The sequence below is a fragment of the Hirundo rustica genome, chromosome 14 (assembly GCF_015227805.2).
Source record: "Hirundo rustica isolate bHirRus1 chromosome 14, bHirRus1.pri.v3, whole genome shotgun sequence".
NCBI lineage: Eukaryota > Metazoa > Chordata > Aves > Passeriformes > Hirundinidae > Hirundo > Hirundo rustica.
The window spans coordinates 1226316-1246240 of NC_053463.1; the positions used below are offsets into that span (position 1 = coordinate 1226316).

The 19925-nt window shown below is 48.0% G+C and overlaps 1 protein-coding gene across 6 annotated transcripts in view; it reads left to right on the top strand.

Annotated features, from left to right (window-relative positions):
* The first annotated feature begins 2954 nt into the window (after window positions 1–2954).
* Window positions 2955–19925, top strand: part of PWWP2A (PWWP domain containing 2A) — a 29276-nt gene continuing 12305 nt past the window's right edge. For 2 of the 6 annotated variants that reach the window (XR_009208330.1, XM_058422507.1), the window contains exons 1-2: window positions 2955–3613; window positions 13724–14691. Coding sequence is in view for 5 of the 6 variants with exons in the window: in XM_058422507.1 (XP_058278490.1) it covers window positions 2955–3613; window positions 13724–14691 (1627 nt within the window). In the remaining variant the exon portion in view is untranslated. Of the gene's footprint in view, window positions 3614–13723; window positions 16454–16527; window positions 16613–19925 lie in introns of those variants that run through there. The other 4 variants (XM_058422506.1, XM_040078482.1, XM_040078484.1 and 1 more) reach the window with 4 other exon arrangements.

Genomic DNA, 19925 nt, shown 5'->3' on the forward strand with positions numbered 1-19925 from the left:
GAGTCCCAAAGCCTCAGTGGGGCTGGTGGAACTCCAGAACCTCCTCTCCAAAGCCCCTCCAGCCCAGTGCAGGTATCGGGAGGGGGATCTGCTGTCCCACCAAGACAAACCGCCCCTGTGAATCCACACTCTCCTTCAGAGCCCTGCGTGCCACACTGAGACACATCAGCTGCAGCAAGGACAGCACACGGAACTCAGGCCTCTCTAGCTCCTTGGGTACCAACACCACCAATTCCAGCGCTGTGCAATTCCCTTGTGGAGCCTGCTAACTCAGCCTCGCTCCAAGGAAGCTGAGGGAAGCTGCAATCACAGATTTGGCTCCTGTCCATTTGGATTACTGTCCATTTCTGAATATCGCTCCTTAAAGCCTTGTGCTGGGTGCTGGCTCTCTCATGGCAGCGCATTTCCAGGGAACTCGGTGCCCAGAGAATGATGTTCCCGCTGTCCAGCCTCTCAAAACTCCACCCCTCCACCCCATTAGTTATTACCTGGAGTACTCAGACCTGCTGGCACTGCTCACACTTCCAGAGCAGAGTCTCATGGCAGAACAAATCAATATCGCTAAAGCTGAGTTTAAAGGTTTCTCTGCCCAGATCCATCTCATGTCCCAGCTTGCCCACACGAACAATTCCCTCCCCGTGGGTGCCGTGCACACAGCTCCAGTGGGATCTGCTGCTTCCCCACATCCCCTCACTCTGTCCACCCAAACTCAGCTTCCTCAGCTGCCCATCCCAACGATTTATGTTTTATCCCAAAACGTCTTTATGGAGCTCGGCATCTTTCCTGCCTTCGTTTTAATTGCTTTATTCCCTTCAATTGTCACCGTTCCTCTCTGTAATTTATAGTTTCTTCTCTTCATTTCTGTCCTTCCTGCCACTTGCTGAACACAGAGAGACTTGTTTTAATTTACAGAGAGTGTGGTAGTGCAATCTGTTTCATTAACTTAATTAGTTTTATTTTGGCAGTTTCTAAAGGTTCCAGGGTAGAAAAAAAGACTCCGACTATGCAACCACTCTGCAGCGCAGCCACTGTAAGGCAAATCCTGTCTTAAGGAGATTACAGGTTAGATTTGAAATAAATAGAAATTAAATGGTGATCAAAGGTATTTGGGATGGAAAAAAAATATATAGCAAGGGCTTTTTTGTTTAAATTTACGAGTTCCATCCTGCATCCACACGCCTATGTTAGCGAATGTAAGAGTTACCTATGGTATGGTATTTCTGTGGGGCATTATTCTGGGATATAAATGTCCTTATTTACCTCTTTTTGAAAGCACACACTGCACCTTTGAGTGTTGGAAGCGGTTTATGTTTTATTTTGATCCCTCAGTAGGGTCAAGCACATAATCTGCTGTTACTGCAGGGAGGCAGAGAACAAGCCATACACCCACTCTGTTCCCTACGGAGCACAGCAATTGCTGGCGACTCCGGGGGATGTAAAACACAACAATTTGCATTTAAATGGCCACTGTCTTCCACAAGCAACACCTGCTGAAAAGGTGTGTTCTAGCAGAAGGCTTGTAAGAGGAAATCTTCCATTTTATGCTCACCCTTTCCATAAATCCGAGTTTAACATAACAAAGAGCCTGCTGAGCTGAGCTGCTGGATCTGAGCATCCCATCAGCTCCAGGGCTGAGAAGTTTTAGATTCTTTCTGTTAGTCGGGAATTTCTTGTAGGCTCAGGATTTGGGGCACGAAGGGAAGGGAACAGGGGCTGAGTGTCCTGAGCACGCAGAGCGGTACGGGAATAACACCACAAGATAAAACCTCTCTGCTTTGTAGCGAAGGCCACGACCCTTCTGTCCTCCCTGCCTGAAAGGTGCCTGGATCTCGGCTTTTGCAAACCTCCGAGTGCCCGTGGAAGTTCTGAGGTGCGGAATCACAGAGCTGCCCCATCCCCGGAGGGTCCAGGGCCGGGCTGGACGGGGCTTGGAGCAACCCGCTGTAGCAGAAGGAAATTATTAACTCCTTTCCTCCCCTTCCGACTCGACGTTTTCCACCTTTAGCTGATGTACCTAATTCATGGTGCTTAACACTTGCAAATGCCGATTTACCCCACAAAACGCACCAGCACTTCTGCCTTCCCCTCATCAGGTGAGGGCGACAGGAGGCTAATGCATTGATCTGTGGTGACCAGAGACAGCACCCAGGGCAGGGCTGGAGCTGTGCCAGGGCAGGTGTGGGTTGGATTTTGGGAAAGGTTCTTCCCCCAGAGGGTGCTGGCACTGCCCAGGCTCCCCAGGGAATGGGCACGGCCCCAGAGCTCCAAGAGAGCTTGGACAGCGCTCCAGGGATGCTCAGGCTGGGATTGTTAGGGGTAGGAGTCAGACTGGATGATCCTTGTGGCTCCCTTTTAACTCAGCATATTCTGCGATGTTCCTACTCCCCAGTGTCACCCCTCAGCGCTCCTCCGTCACGGGGACCAGCAGCTCCCCTGCCCGCACTGTACAACACAGGGCTGTGTCCCGCAGGGGAGCCGCCCCAGGGCGATCCGGCCACGCTGAGGGAGGACGTGACCCGTCTGAGGGGTGACCCGTCCCTGCCATGGCCGCCCTCCCGCCCTCACCATCTTCCCCCGCGCGCTCCCCGGCCCCGCTTCCCGCCCCCCGGCGGACACAGGGCGCCGCCAATCACCGGCCTCCCTCGGGAGCGACGCCTCTCTCCACCAATCAGATGGCGGGACAGCCCCACCAGCCCCATCCCGCCCCTCACCGGCAGCCTATAAAGCCTTAAACCACGCCCCCTCTTCCCCTTCCCGGCTCTGCACTGAATGAAGCCCCCTCTGGCCAACGAGAAGTTCTCGCGAGGCCGGATGGACAGCTGCAATACCCAATAGAAACGCAGCATTGCGGCGCACCCGCCAATAGGACACCGACTGCGGGCGCAGGGGGTGGGCTCTCCCTCCCCGCGGGCCGTGGCCGTCGCTCCCGCTGCTGGAGGGAGGCGGCGGAGAAAATGGCGGCCATGGCTGCGGAGGCGGCGGCGACTGCGGCGGTGCCGGGGGACGGCGGTGCCGGCGAGGCCGAGCCCGAGATGGAGCCGATCCCGGGCAGCGAGGCCGGCGCGGACCCTCTGCCCGCCGTCAGCGAGGCCGTGGAGTCGGCCGTGCCGGATGGCGAGGAGGCCGACGGCGGCAAGGCCGAGGAGCCGCCGCCGGTGCAGCGCGCCCGGAGCCCCGGCGGGACTCGCGAGCCGGACGCGGGGAGGACGGAGGAGCCGCCGCCGCCGCGCAGCCCGGGGCTGGAATCGCCGCGGGCCGAGCCCCGCGCAGCGCCCAGCCCGGGGTGCTCGGAGCCGCCGCAGCCCTGCCCGCCGCCCGAGCCGGCCCGGGAGCCGCCGCAGCCCTGCCCGCCGGCTGCCGGGGGCTCCGCGGGGCCCGGGGAGGAGCCGCCCCGGCCGGAGGAGGAGGAGCCGGATGCTGCCGCCGCCGCCGCGGTGGAGCCCGAGCCGGCGGTGCCCGCGGCCCCGGGCGGAGGGGAGGCGGAGGCGCCGGCGCTGCTGCCCGGCTCCGAGGTGCGGGTCACCCTGGACCACATCATCGAGGACGCCCTGGTGGTCTCGTTCCGGCTGGGAGAGAAGCTTTTTTCCGGGGTCCTCATGGACCTCTCGAAAAGGTGAGAGCTCGGGGGGAGCCGAGCCCGAGCCCCCACCCAGCGCCGAGCCCGGGAGCGCTCCCGGAGCCGCCGGGGGCGGGATGGGGGCGGCCCCGCCGGGACCCTCGTGGGCTCTGCAGCTTCCCTTCCCTCCCACCCCATCGCTTCCCATTCCATCCCTTCCCAGCCCTCCTTGGCCCCAGTCCGCCCCGGGCCAAGCAGCTTCTGCCCCCGCGTCCTCCCCGGGGAGCGGAGCAGCACCTCCCGAGCATCCTCTTCCTCCTCTTCCTCCTCCTCCTGGACCCTTCCAGCCGGGGTGGGCAGGGTCCCCTCCCGCCCGGGGAATGGGGAGAGCCAGGAGAGGGGCGAGCACACGGGCACAGCCTTTGGGCTTGGCCGGGGTTCGCAGGGCGTGCAGCAGCATCCCTGTGTGCCGGGAGAAGCGCCCGAGCGCAGAGCTTGGCGTTTATTCCCGTCTTTGTAGAGAACAGCCCCAGGGATGTGATTGCCCTGTTCGTTCGGCCTTACATTGCCTAGGTAACCTCTTTCGGTACACACAATTTTCCACAGTAATGGTTTTCCAGCTAAGCTGTTGGCAGTTATTAATTAGTACTGATTGCTCCTTGTACGCAATGAACGGGGTGAAGTTTCGTGGTTCTTAAATATCCTCGTGGATGGGGGGATTTTTACGCATCTCTGAATAACTTATCAGACAACGGGGTTTGGGGTTTGCTTTTTTTCACTGCCTTTCAATAGTGAGAAGCTCTTGGGAGACCAGAAATCGTGGTATCTTACGAACAATCTAGGTTCTATCAGCAGGTGGAAATACTTCCTCATCGTACTGGGTTTTTTGTAGACGTGTAAGGACTCTGCAAGTTCATGAGAGAAAAGTGAAATTTAAGCAAGGTTTTTATCTAAAATAATCGGTATGTAAAATATGCAGCACTTCTCCTCCCCGCCCCCCCGCCCCGATTTAAGCTGTGTGTGGACATATGTCTTTTATCACTCCTTTTATGTTGTTAGTAGATGTTCAGCAACTTCCTGAAATAATATTGTCAGTAGTTCCTAAAGGGAAAATTGTGGGGACCAGCACTTCTGGCTTGGGCCTCGCTGCGTGGTTGGGGTTTGACACAAAAGGCCTTTCCTGGACCCCAAGTTTTGGAACATGTCATGGAATGACGTTTTCAGTCTGTCACTTGATGAGGTGTGAAATGCTGAGCAAAACTCCAGCCACTGGTAGGGTGAAACAGCATCTCAGGGCAGGAGGTGGCACAAATGAAGTGTGACCCCGGGTAACACGAATTCTTTTGTAGATTTGAAGTTGTCCCAGCAGAATGCCATGGTTGCCCTGGGCAGGAGGGGGACAAAGCCTCTGCAGGAAAATGCCAGCTTCTCCTTTTCTCCTGAAAGGGATCCTGTCCTCCTGAGCACACCCACAAACATGCCATGCTTTCCCAGGTTCCTGTGCACCGAGGAGCCTCTGGCGCGCAGCAGATCTGCAGCCCTTTGCAGCAGAAGTCAGGTTGCAGGCTGGCTGCTGCTGCTGCGCCTTGGAGGAAGCATCTCCAGCCGCCCTGGGGCCGAGCGCAGCTCCTGGGACAAAGCTTTGCAGGGGAACTGTGGAAAAGCCATACAGGGGGCCTGGGGCTGTCCCTCCCAGGTTCTCTTGGCACTGGAGCCAGTTATTCCTTCAGAGGTGCTTTTACATAGGAATCCAGGAGGGGAAATTTAAATTCTCAAGGCCAAGTTCTTCAGAGGGCGTGGACAAGAAGAACTGAGTTTTGAGACATAAGGTCTGTAGTGTTTGGCTGGTGACAAGACGTTGGTAGATAACAGGAGTCCCTTTATCAGATGTCTCAGAGCAGGAAATGCAGTGGAAAACTAGCTCTAGAAATAGTCCAAGAACTTCCTACCTCTAAAAAATGGAAGCATTATTGAAAAAAAGTGTTGCCTGTATGTCCAACATTTCCAATTTACCACTTCTGTGGTGATTAATGGGTGATATTGTCTAGGTGTCAGCTTTTCCTTATATCTGTTTATTTTTGTTTAAGGTAGCAGCACCTGGACTTGCAGAACGTGAATGTTTTTCATGAACTTCCTTCTGTATCTGTGGCAGGCCCTGGAATCCTTGTCATAAGTTTTTCCACTGGACCAAAAAGAAAAAAGAAGGGCAGGGTTAAATGAGAACCACCTAAATTCCATGGATTTACATGACAACGCTGGGATTTCCAGCATGAGAGATGGGTGGCTGCTGAAATCTGTCTCATTCAAATGCATGAGAATAATCTCACAAACTTTCCTAATGCCAAAGGGATCAATATTTTAAGACTGGCAGCTCTTACTAAGTAAAAGTGACAATTTGTATTAGAATTTAATCATTCAGTAGCTTGCAAAAGTGGCTGTGTTCACTGCACTTGCTAATGCTGTGTTCACTGTATGATCAGAGGGAAATAATTCCTATTCCTTTTTGGATCTCAATTTCTCTTTCCCTTCTGCACCCTCCAGAGCAGTGAAGGTGCTACTTCCATACTTAATAAGAAGAGTAAGTTTAAATGACTCTTTTAAAAACCTGTTCACTGTGTTCTTTTTTTGTCTTCTCAAGTCGTGTTCTGAATTACTTCAACTTCACAATGAAAGAGAAGCAAAGATATCCCCATATATTTGTGATTTTAAAGGGTTTTTTTGGCTGTTTTATCTTACTGCTTTTTCCATTGTTGAGATGATGCTCTGACTTTGCATTTTATTCTTGGTGACTTTGAGATGCAGTCAGTGATGTTAGTATGAGGGGCCTGATTCCCTCTCCCACCCCTGTAAATGGGATATGCCTTTAGGAGTTTATACCACCACTGGGCTTTATTCCTGCATTTTTTTGAGGTAAGGGAGCACTTCCCTGCCTGTACCAACGGCAGCCTCCCGTACCTACTGCCCAGGAAGTTTTGGAAATCAGCAGAAAACAGGAGCCCACGTGTCCTGAGTGCCAAATGCATGTGTTGTGCAGTAAATCCTCATCTGGAGGGGAGCGTGTTGGTTCCTCTGAAGGCTCATTGCACAAATTCAGGATGTGTTCCTTCTGTCCAACGTCAGCAGTGCTGCTGCCGTTACCTTTTGAGTGCTTTAGCGCTGAAGGGTCAGTGAGGTTCTGCTGGGGGTTCCTCGGGGTGGATGGGGTCCTGAGGGGAGAGACAGGGAATGAATGCAGCAGCCCTCACACAGGGAGGAGAACCGCTTGGGGAAAAACTCCACATCCCCAGGGCTGATCCCAGAGCCCAGGGATCCTTCTCTGCTCGGTGAGAGCCCACCTGCAGAGCTGCTGCAGCCCTGGGGCCCAGCACAGAGGGACCTGGAGCTGCTCCAGAGGAGGCACCAGGTGCTGAGGGGGCTGGAAGGAGCAGCCTCCATATGGAGATTAGCTGGGAATGTTCATTCTGGAGGGGAGAAGGTTGTGTGGAGACCTCCCAGCACCTTCCAGGGTCTGAAGGGAGGCTGGAGGGGGAATTCATCAGGAGCTGGAGGGGCAGGACAAGGGGAAATGGCTTCACAGTGCCAGAGGGCAGAGATGCATGGGATTTTGGGCAGGAATTGTTCCCTGTGAGGGTGGGCAGCCCTGGCACAGGGTGCCCAGCGCAGCTGTGGCTGCCCCTGGATCCCTGGCAGTGCCCAAGGCCAGGCTGGACACTGGGCTTGGAGCAGCCTGGGACAGTGGGAGGTGTCCCTGCCATGGCAGGGGTGGGAATGGATGGCATTTGGGGTCCCTTCCAGCCCCTGCTGGTTCTCTGGGGTTTGAAGTCCCTGTGAGGTGCCTGTCCCTGGCATTGCTCCCTCCCTGTTTGCTCAGGGGACAGGAGATGTCCATCCCACCTGCTGGCTCAGAGTAAATCCTGCTCTGCACCTGGAGGAGGAAGCAGGTGGGAGGGAAATCCCTGAGAAGTGTAGCATTGGTAAATCTTAAAATACAGGATTAAGAAGTTGTGGTTTCAGTTTGTTTTTCTGCAGAAAGGATAATTATTTCTGTGTGGGTTGTTTTTTTTTTTCCTTCCCAAAGATTAGGGGAGCGGGGGGGTTAAATTTATGTTCTGTTTTGCCAGCAGTCAAGACTTGACCTTTTTATTGCTTTATCATTTAACTGAAATTTTCCTTCTAATCTTGCAGATGTGAAGGACATATGTCTTCTTCTCTACACCAATTCCCTTCTGTCTTGTGTGTGTTCATAATAGTTCTTGAGGGGGGAGAGAGAGAGCCAGAAATTGTTTTGTGACCTAAGAGCTTTAATTGGATATGGCCAGAAGATGGCCAGTGTATTCCTAGTAGACACATGTTTGAAATTATGTCTTTATTGGGCTTTTGTAATGGGAGATAAAGAAGGACTTCCTGCACCAAGGTGTGCATGAGCTGTATGACGAAAATAAACTTTTATAGGCAATTTGTACTTCTTACAATCCCAGAAGCAGTTTTCAGGTACAGCACTGGCTCGAGCCCTGTGCTTTTCCCAGTTTGTTAATTCAGCTTCTACTGCAAAAGAATGACATGAGAAGGAGACAGCAGAAGCCTCACTTGAAAAAATGTGATGCATTTCTCCCTGCTCTTTGATTTAATAACCAGCATGTGCTCATCCTTGTCTGGGGAAGAGCTGGGTTCTGTAGGAGGCCTGGTGTTCTGAGATGCACATTCTGAACAGTAGAGAAGTGTCTGTGGCTCAGGATTGTGTGTTTTGGTGTATTTTATTTTAAACCTTGCTCTCAGTTCCCAAGGTGTCCCCACACCTCGTCACCTGCCCTCTTTGGAGTTTCTCAGGAGCCCAGAGGAGCTTGGTGAAATTCTGGCATTTAAGGAGCAGGCCCAGCAGTTCTGTAACCTTTGTTTTTATTATCCCCAGAATGTGGAAGCTCAGGTGTGATGAGAGTGTGATTAAGAGAGTAATTCAGGTGCATTTGGCTGACAGAGATTTTATTGAAGGTGTCCAATGTAGCCTCACTTAGGGGGTAGGGTTAGAGCTGGGGTCTGGATTAGCCTTTGAACTCTCCTCTCCTGAAGGAATCTGTGTCTTCAGCTGTTCTTTGTTGGTCTGGGATGTGACAGATGATGGTTGATCTGTCCTTCCTCGTGGAATTCTCTGTATTCCAGCAGCATGGCTTGTCCTGGCTTTCTGAGGGTTGCTTGGCTTGGTTCAAGGGTTTGAGGCAGGGCAGGGGTGAAATTCTCAGTCTGCATTCAGTTCATTTTCTGGTATGGGGCTGGTGAATCTCGGCCTTCTCGACACTTCAGTTCATCCATTATTTAGTGGTGTCATTCTCTCCCATATGTCCTGGGTCTGGCATATGGACGTTCTTGAAGAGTTTATTCGAGGTATAATCCTTCAAAATAGATCACAGCGAATGTATCAGCAAAGTGTCGGCTTCAAAATGCAACTGACAGCTAATAACGGCAACAGATGTAAAAATTAAAAGATGTTTCACTTTAAACAGACCTTCAGCTTTATAGAGGTGCCAGTAAAATTATGGTAGTTAATGGAAAGCCTAAACTCAAAGCATCCTGTCTTTTCTTTATGTTGTGCTGTTCCAGAGAGCCTCTCACACTGCAGTCCTTTGCCATGCCTTCAGAGCTCTCAGTGAAATGTGCATTTTCTGGGCCCTTTAGCCTGGTGTTACATTGCTCAGGAGGTGAATAAACCATGGAGCTGATTGTTTGGCTTCTGGGAATGCTTTTTTCGGGAAGGTGCCTGCTCTTAAAGCAAGATATTCCATCTTGTGCTTTATCACACCAAGTAAATCCTTCATTAAAAATAGGTTGTTGCATAATCTGAGTTTTCAATGCAGCTTATTCTGAGGAGTTCTGCAAAACTTTGTGTTCAAATAGCTATGATCTAACTGTGTGTTACATGGAATGTTATAATTTGAACCCTCAGTTTAGATGCATGAAATACATATCCATAGTTCTTTCAGCATATTATTATACTCCTGGAATTTCCATCCGTGCAACAAAAATGGCTTCAGTTGTTGCTTGTCCTGGCTTTTGCAGAACACGAAGGATGGTCCTGGGTACAAGAGAAGGTAACAGGAGATTTCTGCACTGCCTTGGTGGTGAGGATGGGTTTTGATCAGTCGTTTACCACAGACTTTACACTTTATCACAAATTTCTCTGCTTTGTTGATGTCAGTGCGTCCAGAGACAAATGGGAAATAGTTCTGAACCTGCTCAGTGGCTTCATTCCTTTGGTAGAGCAAGGGGCTTTTCATTTCTTTCCCTTTTAGTAGAGAAGCCAGCCATTGGAGGCTAAAGGTGAGAACTTAAAATTTCAGGTACTAATGTGAAACACTTTGCCCCAGGAAGTGTTGTTTATGTTCTTTGTTTATGTACATACAGTCATGAGTAAAAATGGGATTTGTTCCTTATCTCTCATGGTTATTTCTGAAAAAATACTCTTTAACCGTTCTGTTTTGCCTATAAACTAAACAATAATAGCATTCATTGTAGTTATTCTGCTGCAGGATTTAGATTTGAAAAAGTGGCCCTACTTTCTTAAGTACTTAAGTTTATATGTTTGTAATACAAAATTCTGGCTTTAAATGACAGAGTTTTGGGTTTGGTACCCAAACTGGCTTTTTGGATGCCATGGCTGCCTATTAATTAACTTGCTGCTGGCAAACTGGAAATGAAACCTCCCTGTTTTTACTCTATTTCTGTCTCTGCACACCCTGGTCAATTGAGAGCTCCTCTCAGTGTAAATATCATTGCACTGCCAGAATTGATCAGGCTCTTAGTTCAGAACAGGTCCTGATACCCTGTTGCTATTTCTGTCCCCAGTGAAAATGTACTTTGCAGTGGCGTCTAGAGCAGAATCCTGCTGATTGCCCTGGTTGGTTGAAAAACCTCTGAGAAATGACTTTTATACAACATCACACCCAGCCTCTCCTAGAGATGCGTTTTCAAGGCAAGTAAGAGCTGGGACAGCTTTGCAGGAGAGGAAATGGAAACTGGCTCTGATTTCCATAGGTAGGAAGCAGCAGGGCCCTGCTTCCCAGCACTGCCTTGGATTGAGGCTGAAATACCTATTTCTGAGCTTGGTTTTTCTAGCACTTCACTTTTAGATCCCATCAGTGAATCTTGCCATTCCTTGGAGTGTGATGGTCTGAGGTAGAAGTGTTACACGAGTCAGGAGTGGGCTGGGCAGGGAGCAGCTGGAACTTGGGCACAGGGGGATTTTTATTTTAAGCAAACAGTAATTGCAGTATATCTTTACTTTCACCCAGAAAAGCTTGTTCTTGAAATCTTGTGGGGTAGGGTGATATTTGGGATTAGTGTATTAAAATATTTTGTTGTTGGAATAAAGATAAGGCAATTCCTTGTAGAATTTAAACATGCAGCGTGTGAGGAAGGGAGAGTGTTGGAGCCTCACTGTGGAGCAAGCGGAGTGGTTTCTCTTCAGAGCTGCCCTAGTGCCAGGCAGTGACTGACTGGGGATCAGTAAATGTCAGGATACAACTGAGCTGTGTGCCTCTGAGCTCCTGAATTTTGTTTTCTATAGACGCCTTTTAGTCCTCCTTCATCTCTGCGGCAGATGAACCGAAGGCTTTTGCAGCTTTTCTGTCTAACTACCAACACAACTGACTGGTTCAGCCTTGCAGTTGGTGTGACAAAAATCACTGTGGTTGTATGAGGAGTATTTCTCTTCAAGGTCCACCAAGCAGCTGTGAAAATAGGGCTTGAAATTCTGGTACGTGCAATAAACACTTGTGCTTGCTGCAGAACTCATTAGATGCTGCGTCATGCCTTGTCCTGAAGAGGTTTAAGCTCACATCTTCATTCTGTCACTTCTCTTAGGAGAAATAAATCAGTCTTTACCTTGTTCTTTGTCTTTATTCTTTCCTGTAACATTTACTGTTCCATTTGCAAGTTTCCCCACCATTGTTTTCTCTTCTTTGTTTTCGTGTCATTCTTCCAAGTTGCTGGAGAACTTGATTAGCGAGGGAGGAAACAGAGATAATCAAAAACTAAATACGGTCTGCTGTTGGGTGAGGCCAAGAGAAGACACAATACGCTGTGATCAGTCTCTTGACTTACCGATTATATTTTGTCCTGCAGGTGGCTTGTTTTGACTAATTGTATGTTTTACATTAACACATCATTTACAGGATAGCGCTGTACATAACTGGCACAATATCCATGAATGTTCTTTACTTCCCCAGTTCTTTAATTTGAAGGTGGACAGGGGTGGGAGAGTTTGGTTTATTTTTTAAGCAGTGACTTTTGTGGGGGATTCTCTGACTTCAGGGCTTCACTCTGGATTGGTTTTGTGTTTTACTAAAGCAGGTTTGCATTCTTCGGTTCTGGCCTGTGTTTTGTGCTTGAAGGAGAGTGGAAGGTGCAGAATGAATCTTTGATTTCCTGGTATCAGGCATGTGCTGAGCTTTCCATCAGCTTCTTTGTGCCTTTGGGAGTGCAGATCGTGCACACTTTGCTGGTGAGGCAATAGAATGAAAACCTGGGAAAATGGAGATGAAATGCTTGAATGGGATTCTTCTGGAAACCCTTGCAGTCCTCTGCATCCACCTCATCCTGGTGACAGCTAATTATGCTTCATTTCCTGACACAGAGTCACATAAATGCCCTCTGGGAGAAGGGCTTGGCTCTGGGAATGGCCTGTGAGGGCTGGAAATGCAGTTCCTGAGGCGCTGAGAGCAGCTGGAAGGGATGTTTGTCACTGTGGGGTTTGATATCCCACTCTGGTCCCGTTCTGCTGTGCTCTTTGGGATTGGAATTTGCACAGCAGAGATCTTGCTCTGTCTTGTTTTCAGCTCTTACCACAGATTAACTTTTTACCAGATCCTCTGGTCTTTATCAGGTGATAAAGTGTGATAGGATCTGGATCTTGGTTTCTTTTAGAAGCTGAAGGTCTTGATGCAAGTAACACTGAAAATATTGCTAATATAATTACTGTCAGCTGGTAGTTTCTTTTAAAGCCCTACTTGGAATTGAGTGACTTGCTTAAAGTCCTTTGTGGAGGGAAAAGTATTTGTGGAAAAGCAACTTCTTTACCCTTAATGGACTTGTGGGACTTTAGGGAATGTAAAACTTAGTTATGAGTGAGTCCCTTGTGGTTTAATGCCAGACCATAGGCTGGAAAAATGTCTGTACAAGCTGCTGAAATGCAAACTGGGTGGATAATTTAATTTTGGGTGGGTTGTTTGCTTCAATTACAACTTCAGATGTAGAAGGAAGCTTGTGATAAGCAAAAGGACAAACAAGCAATGGCTTTTGTTGGGGACACTGTAAAGAGCCATCTAACGCACGATGACTTTATTTCAAATCCAATTTTGAGGAAATAAAGGCAACATGTAGGAACTTATAGGAAAGAAAAGGAAATAAACTTCAGCTTAATCAGCTGAGGGGATGTTGCTGTTGAGCAGCCGCAGTGCAACACAAACCTGAGGACAGATGTTGGGGAATTACTCCCTTGTCCTGATCCAGAGCAGTTCCAGTCTGGAGAAAAGGAGGGAAAGGTTTAAGATCTTGTTTGCTTGTGGAACAGTGAGGAATGGTTTGTACTGAGTTGAGATAAGGGGAGTTTTGCTGGGAGAAATTCAGGCTGGGCTGGGGGAGTTTTGGGCTATAAAGCATCAGGTGCTGAGCTTTTGTGGATGGGGGGTGGTGGCACTCCCTGTTCGCTTCAAGGATTTAGGCAGCCCAGATTTGTCTCTGTTAAATCTGGACCATTCATCCTTTCCTGCTGTGCTAAAAATGGAAGAAAAGTTCCTGAAGATGTCTTTGCACGAAGTTGACTTAGCATGGAAAATGAGCTTGGGTAGACTGGGAGTTGTTGGGGTGAGTTTGGATGTTTGTAAGCATTTTCTAGAAGCATAAAGTTAATTCTTTTGCTGCTGTCTCGGGGATATTTTTGTTACATTTTTCAGGGCATCTTGTCGATATGAGGGAAACTGATAATCAGTAAAGTTGTGTATTTTTTCATTTTGGCGTCTTGCATTTTCAAAGCTTCCCATAAGGCTGGATATGAAGCTTTAATTTCTCTGGCCTTCGTGGTTTTCAAATGCAAGATGAATTTTCAAATGCTTTGTGATAACCGTTGCGAAAATTCCCTGGAAACGTTGAATTTTTTTTTTTTCCTCTCTCTTTAAGGTTTGGCCCCCATGGAATCCCTGTGACCATATTTCCTAAAAGGGAGTACAAGGACAAACCTGAAGCCATGCAGCTCCAAAGCAAACCATTCCAAGAGGAGGCGCAGGTGAAGTGCGAGGCCGATGCCGCAGTCCCCGATGACTCCTCCCTCACGCAGCCATCGGAGCCCAGCAGAGCTAAAAGCCTTTGGACTTCTAAACCACCTCCTCTGTTTCACGAGGGAGCGCCATACCCTCCTCCTTTGTTTATCAGGGACACCTATAACCAGTCAATACCTCAGCCTCCACCCCGGAAAATCAAGCGGCCCAAGCGGAAAATGTACAGGGAGGAACCCACTTCGATCATGAACGCCATCAAACTACGGCCCCGGCAGGTCCTGTGTGACAAGTGCAAAAACAGCGTGGTGGCAGAGAAAAAGGAGATCAAGAAAGGTGGCAATGCGAGTGACTCTTCCAAATACGAGGACAGTAAAAAGCGAAGAAACGAGAGCGTGACTACTGTGAATAAAAAACTTAAGACTGACCATAAGGTGGATGGAAAAAGCCAAAACGAAAGCCAGAAAAGGAACGCTGTGGTCAAGGTTTCGAATATTGCCCACAGCAGAAGCAGAGTAGTTAAAGTTTCCGCACAAGCGAATACTTCAAAAGCGCAGTTAAACACAAAAAAAGTTCTCCAGAGCAAAAACATGGATCATGCGAAAGCTCGGGAAGTCTTGAAAATGGCCAAAGAAAAGGCACAAAAGAAGCAGAGTGCAACCTCCTCTTCCAAAAATGCACATTCAAAGGTCCACTTCACGCGGCGTCTTCAGAACACCAGCTCAGGGTCCCTCCCGCCCCGATTGCGCCTAAAGCCCCAGCGGTATCGCAACGAAGAGAATGACTCTTCCCTCAAGACAGGACTTGAGAAAATACGGAGTGGCAAGATGGCAACTAAGCCCCAGTCTCGCTGCTCCTCCACCCGCTCAGCAGGTGAGGCCCCTTCAGAAACCCAGAGCCCCTCAGAAGGCCCCGAAGAGGCCAGCAGTGAGGTTCAGGACACGAGTGAAGTGCATGTAACTGTTGATCAGGATGAACAGCAGACACTGGGCAAGAGAGGCAGCAAAAGCAATATAACGGTTTACATGACCCTTAATCAAAAGAAATCTGACTCTTCCAGTGCATCAGTTTGTAGTAGTGATAGCACAGATGATTTGAAATCCACCAACTCTGAGTGTAGCTCTACCGAAAGCTTTGATTTTCCTCCAGGCAGCATGCATGCACCTTCCTCTTCCTCCTCCTCCTCCTCCTCCTCCTCTTCGAAGGAAGAGAAAAAGCTCAGTAATTCCTTGAAAACAGAAGTCTTTTCCAAAAACGTCTCTAAATGTGTCACACCAGATGGCAGGACCGTATGTGTAGGGGACATTGTTTGGGCCAAGATTTATGGCTTCCCTTGGTGGCCGGCCCGTATCCTTACCATAACCGTGAGCCGCAAGGATACCGGGCTGCTGGTGCGCCAGGAGGCTCGTATCTCATGGTTTGGCTCCACCACCACGTCTTTCCTTGCTCTTGCACAGCTCTCCCCCTTTTTAGAAAGCTTCCAGTTGCGCTTTAATAAGAAGAGAAAGGGTCTGTACCGCAAGGCCGTCACTGAGGCCGCCAAGGCTGCCAAGCAGCTCACGCCCGAGGTGCGGGCCCTGCTGACGCAGTTTGAGACGTGAACGTGGAGAGGAAGGTAGGCGAGAAACCTGGAGGCTCCACCGAATCCCCTAGCCAGGTTAGAGAGGAGTGCCAGGAAGGACGTGGCAAAGTCAGAAGTTGCACTCGGGTGACTGCTCTTTTCACACGAGCCTCGTGCCGCGCGTAGCGGCTCGTGACGGTTCAGACCAATTGAACGCGCAATCAAAATTAGCCTAAAAGCGAGGACTGCGGTATTTTTTCAAGTGAGGATTTTTTTTTTTTAAAGAGAAAGAGAAAAAAAAAAAAATTCAAAAAACGAACCAAACCTCCTCAACCACCCAATGCATAGGAGCCATAGCCTCAGCTGGAAGGCAGCTGATTTGCAGGGAATTTTTTAGTAGTTTCTACCCAGTATATAACTAGTTCTGTGTGGCCGAGGGTTGACACGAGGGATGAAAGTAGTAGCTGTGACTTTTTTTTGTTTTGTTAGGTGGCCCATCAGGGAAGTGTAGAAATGTAAGCCTTGTCTAAATGGTCTTTAAAAGGTTATTTTTACCCAGTCTCTGATGGATTTAGTCTGGCCAGGCCCAGGTGGGCCCAAGCTGCCCTCAGCGGGAGGCGCGGCCTGGTTTAACTGGCGTTGTGTAAAGGAAGAAGAATTTTAGTGACTTAAAGACCAGATTAAATGGGGTTTTATCGTAGTGACCACTTCAACACTCAACCTTTCTATGCACATGGGGGCACAAGTAAATCACTTCAGGGTCGGAGAAGTCGAGGGATGCCTGTAGCTCTAGGACAAAGCTGAGGAGGCCTCAGTGTTTGGGATCAAGGGCTGTTAATGCTGCATAGGTGTGAATCGTTCTGGTCTTTCTTCCTGAAGAAATCTTTCAGGCCCTTTGCCTGGAGGTTTAGCTTAAGAGAGGCTTTGTTTTGAATGTGTAAATAATCAATTGCTGAAATTGGTCAGATTTTCTCCTGACTGGTTGTTCCTAAATTCTTAGGATACGTCCTAGTAAATTACACTTTGTGAATTGTCAGATGTGTAATTGTTGCATTTTGGATGTATCTAACTTTTTTTTTCTTTTTTTTTTTATTTTTTTTTTTTTTTCCTTTCTTCTTTTTTTTTTTTTTTTAATATTTCCGTTTAAGGTATCTGTTTGCAGGTCAGAAAAATGAGATATGTAATTGTGTAATGCTCTGAAATGTAAAAAAACAAACTGTAAATAAAATTGACTAAATCTGAATTATTTGTGTGTGTTTCTCAAAAAGCTTTGAAACAAATCCAGGATGTCAGAGTATTTTATCTGTATGCCGGATTTAGAGGACACCCTTAAAAAGTAAATTGTCCTTTTTCATGCATTCTTAAAGATGAAGTGCTTGATGTAAATACTACTGGTATACTTCAGTCTTAATTTGGAGATCATTAATTATTATGCCTTTTGTTTCAGAACCAGCTCTGTAGAGGGCTTTCTGGAAAGCTGATTAAATTTCTCCCAAAATGAGCTTTTGGGCCATATATTTGAGTAGAGACTGTGGTTAATGTCACTTGTCCAGTGGGGAATGTTTCAGTTTCCATCTCAGAGCCGCTCAGAGCTGCTCTCCACTGCCATTCCAGCTTTTCTTGCATGGTTTTTGCTCACTATTGGGCATTTTCATGCAATGCCCTTGACTTTTTTTTTTTTTTTTTTTTTTTTTCTGTGGGTTTTGGTCCTTACCTGACCATGTGAATTCCTGTGTCCTCCAACCCATTCCTGCTTCAGCCTTGCAATGCCTTGTGAAGAGTCTCCTGGTGCTCATCCCAAAGCAGTTTTCATCCTGGTTTTTCCAGAATTGCCCATGTAGGGCAATGTAAAAAATTAAGCTCAGATGGAAATTAAACAGACATGAAAACAGGGGCAAGGATTTAATCATCGAACCCTGAAAATATTCTTATTTTAAGATTTAATTTCATATGTTCATGATACTGTCTGGTTTTGCCAAAGAATTCAGTTTCTTTTTATCTTTTTAAATTATTCTCTTGTGCCCACAGAACTATTGGAAGTCTAAAGTGTCAGACCCATGGCTGTTCAAATTTTCCTCAAGCTGACAGTCATTAATTGCTAATTAAGCTTCCAAATACAGCAGCTTTACCTTGGCATTCTAACAGTTCCCAAAAAGCCCCAGTGGTCAATGCTTTTTGAATGTGATAAACACACAATAAATTTTGTTAAAAAAAAAAGAAAAATTAGGAAAAAAAATTCTGTTTCACTTCTCTGTATTCTCTCCTGCAAACAGAAACAATTTCTTTAAGTAAATAAGCTGTATTTTGTTATTAAAGCAAACTGCTTTTTTGGAGTCAGGAACCCGTGTGAGGTGGGTCAGATGTCTACACCACTTCCTTGAGGTTTAGAAGCTCAAGTGAACTGGTTTTAAGTTAGTTGTTCTAAGCCAAGTAGTGGTAAAATCAATATTGACATTGTTATTTTTTCTTTAGAAGACCTGGAAGCTTTGTTCTCTTAATTTATATAAAATTAGAATAGCACTGCAGCTTACTTAGGCTGAGTTTGCTCAGGTGTTCACTGGGGGAGCAACAGGTATGGGAGGGCTTTCTTTGGGTGGTGTCATGTTCAAAAGAGCTCTTTATGGAAGGCGTTTAATTTAAAGTCAGTGTGGATTTGTAGCTGATGAGTTTTAAGTCTTTCCTCAGTTTCACAGTGAATGTGCTGTATCTCTGCGGACTGAGCAGGGCTCAAAACAAATGATTTGTTTTGTTCAATTAACTTTTTACAGCACCATGTTACAGTAAATTGAAAATCTCTCCATGCTCATCCCTGATTTTCCTTTAACTCCCACGGAGCTGCTGCTGTGGATGCAGCAGTTTCCAGGGGCTGGGCTGGGCTGAGGCAGAGCCTGGCTCAGGTGAGGAGAGCCTTGAAGGCTGGGACGAGGCTTGGGGCTGCTTTAGCTGAACTGTTGCCCGCACTTCGATGTGCTGTGGTGCCCAGCAGCGGCACAGCTCTGAGGCAGTGGCACTGCCATGACTTACCCAGGATTTATCCCAGCAGGAGCACCCCTGGGCCAGGATCAGTGCCAAGGCCTCAGGTGGGTGTCAGGAAGAATTTCCCCACGGAAAGGCTGGGCAGGCATTGGAACTGCCCAGGGAGGTTTGGGGTCACCATCCCTGAGGTGCCTGAGGAGTTCCTGGACCTGGCACTCGGTGATCGGAGCTGAGGACAAGGCGGGGATCGGGCACAGAGTGGACTTGGTGATCCTGGAGGTCTTTTCCAGCCTAAATCCTTCTGTGACTGCCTTCGGAAGGCAAACAGCAGCAGAGAGGGTGGCTGGTATTTCCCCATCAGTCTAATGGGATGAATTCCAGAGGATGCTTTTTTGAGTTAATGAAATGCCTCGGTGTGGTTGTTGGATAGTTTTGGCCTGTCAGTTTAGGGGAGAATGGGACAGGGCATGGTGAGATTCTAGTACAGGTGTTCTGTTCCTCTGAAGATCTTCAGCTTCAGTTAAAAGAGAAAGAGAGCAGTTATTCCAAAACTTAGATCTCTTTCCCCAGAGGTGTGGGGAGGTGTAAGGCTTCAGGAGCAAAGCTGGAAGGAAGGGGAAATGCTTGTGTGTGTCTGAAGCGGAGTCATGCAGGAAATTGAGCAGGTATTTGTTACTGTTCTAATTAGACCTGTAACTTTGTGTCAACACTTACTCAAAGGATAATCTCTGATGAATTCCTTTCTCTTTCAGAACTACCCTGGGGTGGGGTTCGTGTGATTTAGGTCTGTGCAAGGCTGAAAGGACTTTTTGTTTTGTTTTTTTTTTGAACACGGTGTAAATTACTTTTGGGATTTTTAAACATAGTTTCTAACTGTGGTTAGGATTAAGAGTAGCACAAGTGAGGAAGGGTAAGAGTTGCTTTTAACTCTATTAAGTCTTGATACTGGTTTTCTTTCACGTCTGCTAGAACTTTCAGAGTAGAATAGGAATATGAGTTTTGGAAAAGAAATGTCAGCAGCTCATTCTTGGCCATCGTCATCTGTCCTTATCCCTGTTCTCTGAAGTCCATTGAGAAAAGAGGGGCTTTCTTGGCTGGGAGTTGTGGAAAGGAGCAGACTGATCATCAGGGAAAGGCTGTTTCAGTCCATCTTTTGCTTTATAATTGTGTTCCAATGCATGCCTGCAGGAATAGCAAATGCAGGCCGTGCAGGGGGTCCCTCACTGATCTGGAGCTAAAGTCTGAGCTGGGAGGGAAGTGCAGTGAGCTCAAGCCTAAGGGGATGGATGGCAGCGTGTGGTGGTATAATCCATTGGGTGAAATGACTAGGACTCTTTAAAAAGGGAATTTTTCAATAGCTAACAAAGCCTCTGACCATGGAGTGATCAGGGATCACCCACATTTAACGCTGAAAACTTGTGGAGCTGCCAGCTGATTGAAGATCCGTTAGCTCAGGTGTGAGAGATGGGGATGGGAATATCCAGCATCAAACGATCCTCAGTCCCTGATGGGAAGAACCTGTGTTGTGATCCCTGTCCTTGCAGTGACAGTGGCAGTTCCCAGTCAGCAT